The sequence below is a fragment of the Priapulus caudatus genome, unplaced genomic scaffold (genome assembly GCF_000485595.1).
Source record: "Priapulus caudatus unplaced genomic scaffold, Priapulus_caudatus-5.0.1 Scaffold1161, whole genome shotgun sequence".
In the NCBI taxonomy this organism is placed as follows: Eukaryota; Metazoa; Priapulida; class Priapulimorpha; order Priapulimorphida; family Priapulidae; genus Priapulus; species Priapulus caudatus.
Window position 1 is genome coordinate 1,072 of NW_014578222.1, and position 1,712 is coordinate 2,783.

Consider the following 1,712-nt stretch of genomic DNA (forward strand, 5'->3'; position numbering starts at 1 on the left):
ACTCTCTCTCTCCTCTCCTCTCCTCTCTCTCTCTCTCTCTCTCTCTCTCTCTCTCTCTCTCTCTCTCTCTCTCTCTCTCTTTCTTTCTCTCTCTCTCTCTCTCAGTGTTCTTGCTTACAGACACATGACTAGACTGCTGGTAGCTCATCTGGTGAATATTGTAGAGCTCTGTCACACTTATCGATTCTGAATCTACTGGCTCGCTGTTGATCCTCGGCACCAGATCCAGCCCCAGTTTCCTGCAAACCAAGCAGCAATGTTAACTAAACCTGGGTATGGGGATGCATATTTTTTTTATAAATTCAAAATATTATTCGTATAATTATAAATGAAATTTTTATAAATAAATTTATAGACTCACAAACTATGCGAACTGGAGAAAAACATTATACGAATAGCTGGAGAGAAGCAACCACCATAGGAACATGAGTTGCATCACAAATCGCCATGGCAACGACTTATCCCTCCAACATCAATTCGCAACCCCACGCATCTACTAAAACGCTTAACGACCAACTAACAACGAATAACGAGACGAGACGTAATGACGCTCACTTGTTTCCCCAGTCGATCTTGACCGTGATTCGCTGCTTGAGGTCGCGAACTTGGTCCTGCGTGAGCGCGCCCCCTATCAGCTCCCGCCGCCAGTCGACCAGCTCCAGCATCTGCTGCCGGATGATGCGAAACAGCTCCGTCTTCCGTTTCTACGGAAACAAGGAGAGACGAGATGAATCGCGCGTTTCCGCCACCAGAGGGTGCTGCGCTCTCACGTCGTCGCGGGAAAAAAAATTCTTTTTTTTAATTATTAGTTTTTACGCCGCGAGAAAGATCGTTTAGGCCGATCTCATAGCAATTAACACATTCGTTAACATTTAATTTCATTTACGTAACTAATATAACTGGTATAATGGTTGAATTAATGAACTAATATATGAGGGTTTCGATACCAAGCGATAGCACAAGATGTGGACTCTGCAAAAGATTATACTCCTATTTAATTTAGGAATGAAAGTGTCAATCACATCTAATTCAGGTAGTGCAAGTCTTACCTAGATACAATTTATATTAAAGATTATTAACTTTGATAACCTTTAATATAAACCTTATAATATAGCCTTTACAGCAACATTTTTACTTTTTATACGTAATCTACTTCTTCTGTTCCATTTAATTATGTAAAAATTTCACTAACATGCCTGTATGCTGGTTTAACATTGATGCTGTACTATGAAGGCAGGGATCCGTATAACTAGCTAACTAGAGCCACCATGAGTCATCAATGATATTAGCTATAATAGCATTATATGGGTAACGAGATTAATGGACGGATACTTGTCACGTATTGATTAGGCCTCCTCTACTCCCCTCTTTCATGCCCCTCCTCCCCTCCTCTCCTTCATTCCCCTCCTCCCCTGCCTCTCCCCGCCTTCATTCCCTTCACCTCCTCCCCCTCCCCTCCCCATGTTTCCTGACTGATCATGTGATGTATGGCATGACTATCGCGCGCGCATGCGCAACACTCCCGTTTCCGTCCGGCAGAGAGAACGTTCTGAGAAGCACCAGTGAGGAACGTCGACTGAGGTTTTTCTAATTATTACGTATGAGGGTGTGGTGCGTGCGCGTGTGTATGCGCGCGTGCGTGCGCGTGTGCTCGCGTGCGTGTGTGGTGCGGTGTGGTGTGGTGTGGTGTGGTGTGGTGTGGTGTGGTGTGG

The 1,712-nt window shown here is 44.5% G+C and overlaps 1 protein-coding gene across 1 annotated transcript in view; it reads right to left on the reverse strand.

Moving 5' to 3' along the window:
* Window positions 1–118: 118 nt before the first annotated feature.
* LOC106815624 (dedicator of cytokinesis protein 3-like) overlaps window positions 119–1,712 on the reverse strand; it is a gene marked incomplete at its 3' end in the record, with an annotated part of 29,003 nt that continues 27,409 nt past the window's right edge. Inside the window, exons 3-4 of the mRNA XM_014820113.1 lie at window positions 556–704; window positions 119–239 (exon numbers count right to left, since the gene is read on the reverse strand). Of these exons, the coding sequence (XP_014675599.1) occupies window positions 119–239; window positions 556–704 (270 nt within the window). The remainder of the gene's footprint in view (window positions 240–555; window positions 705–1,712) is intronic.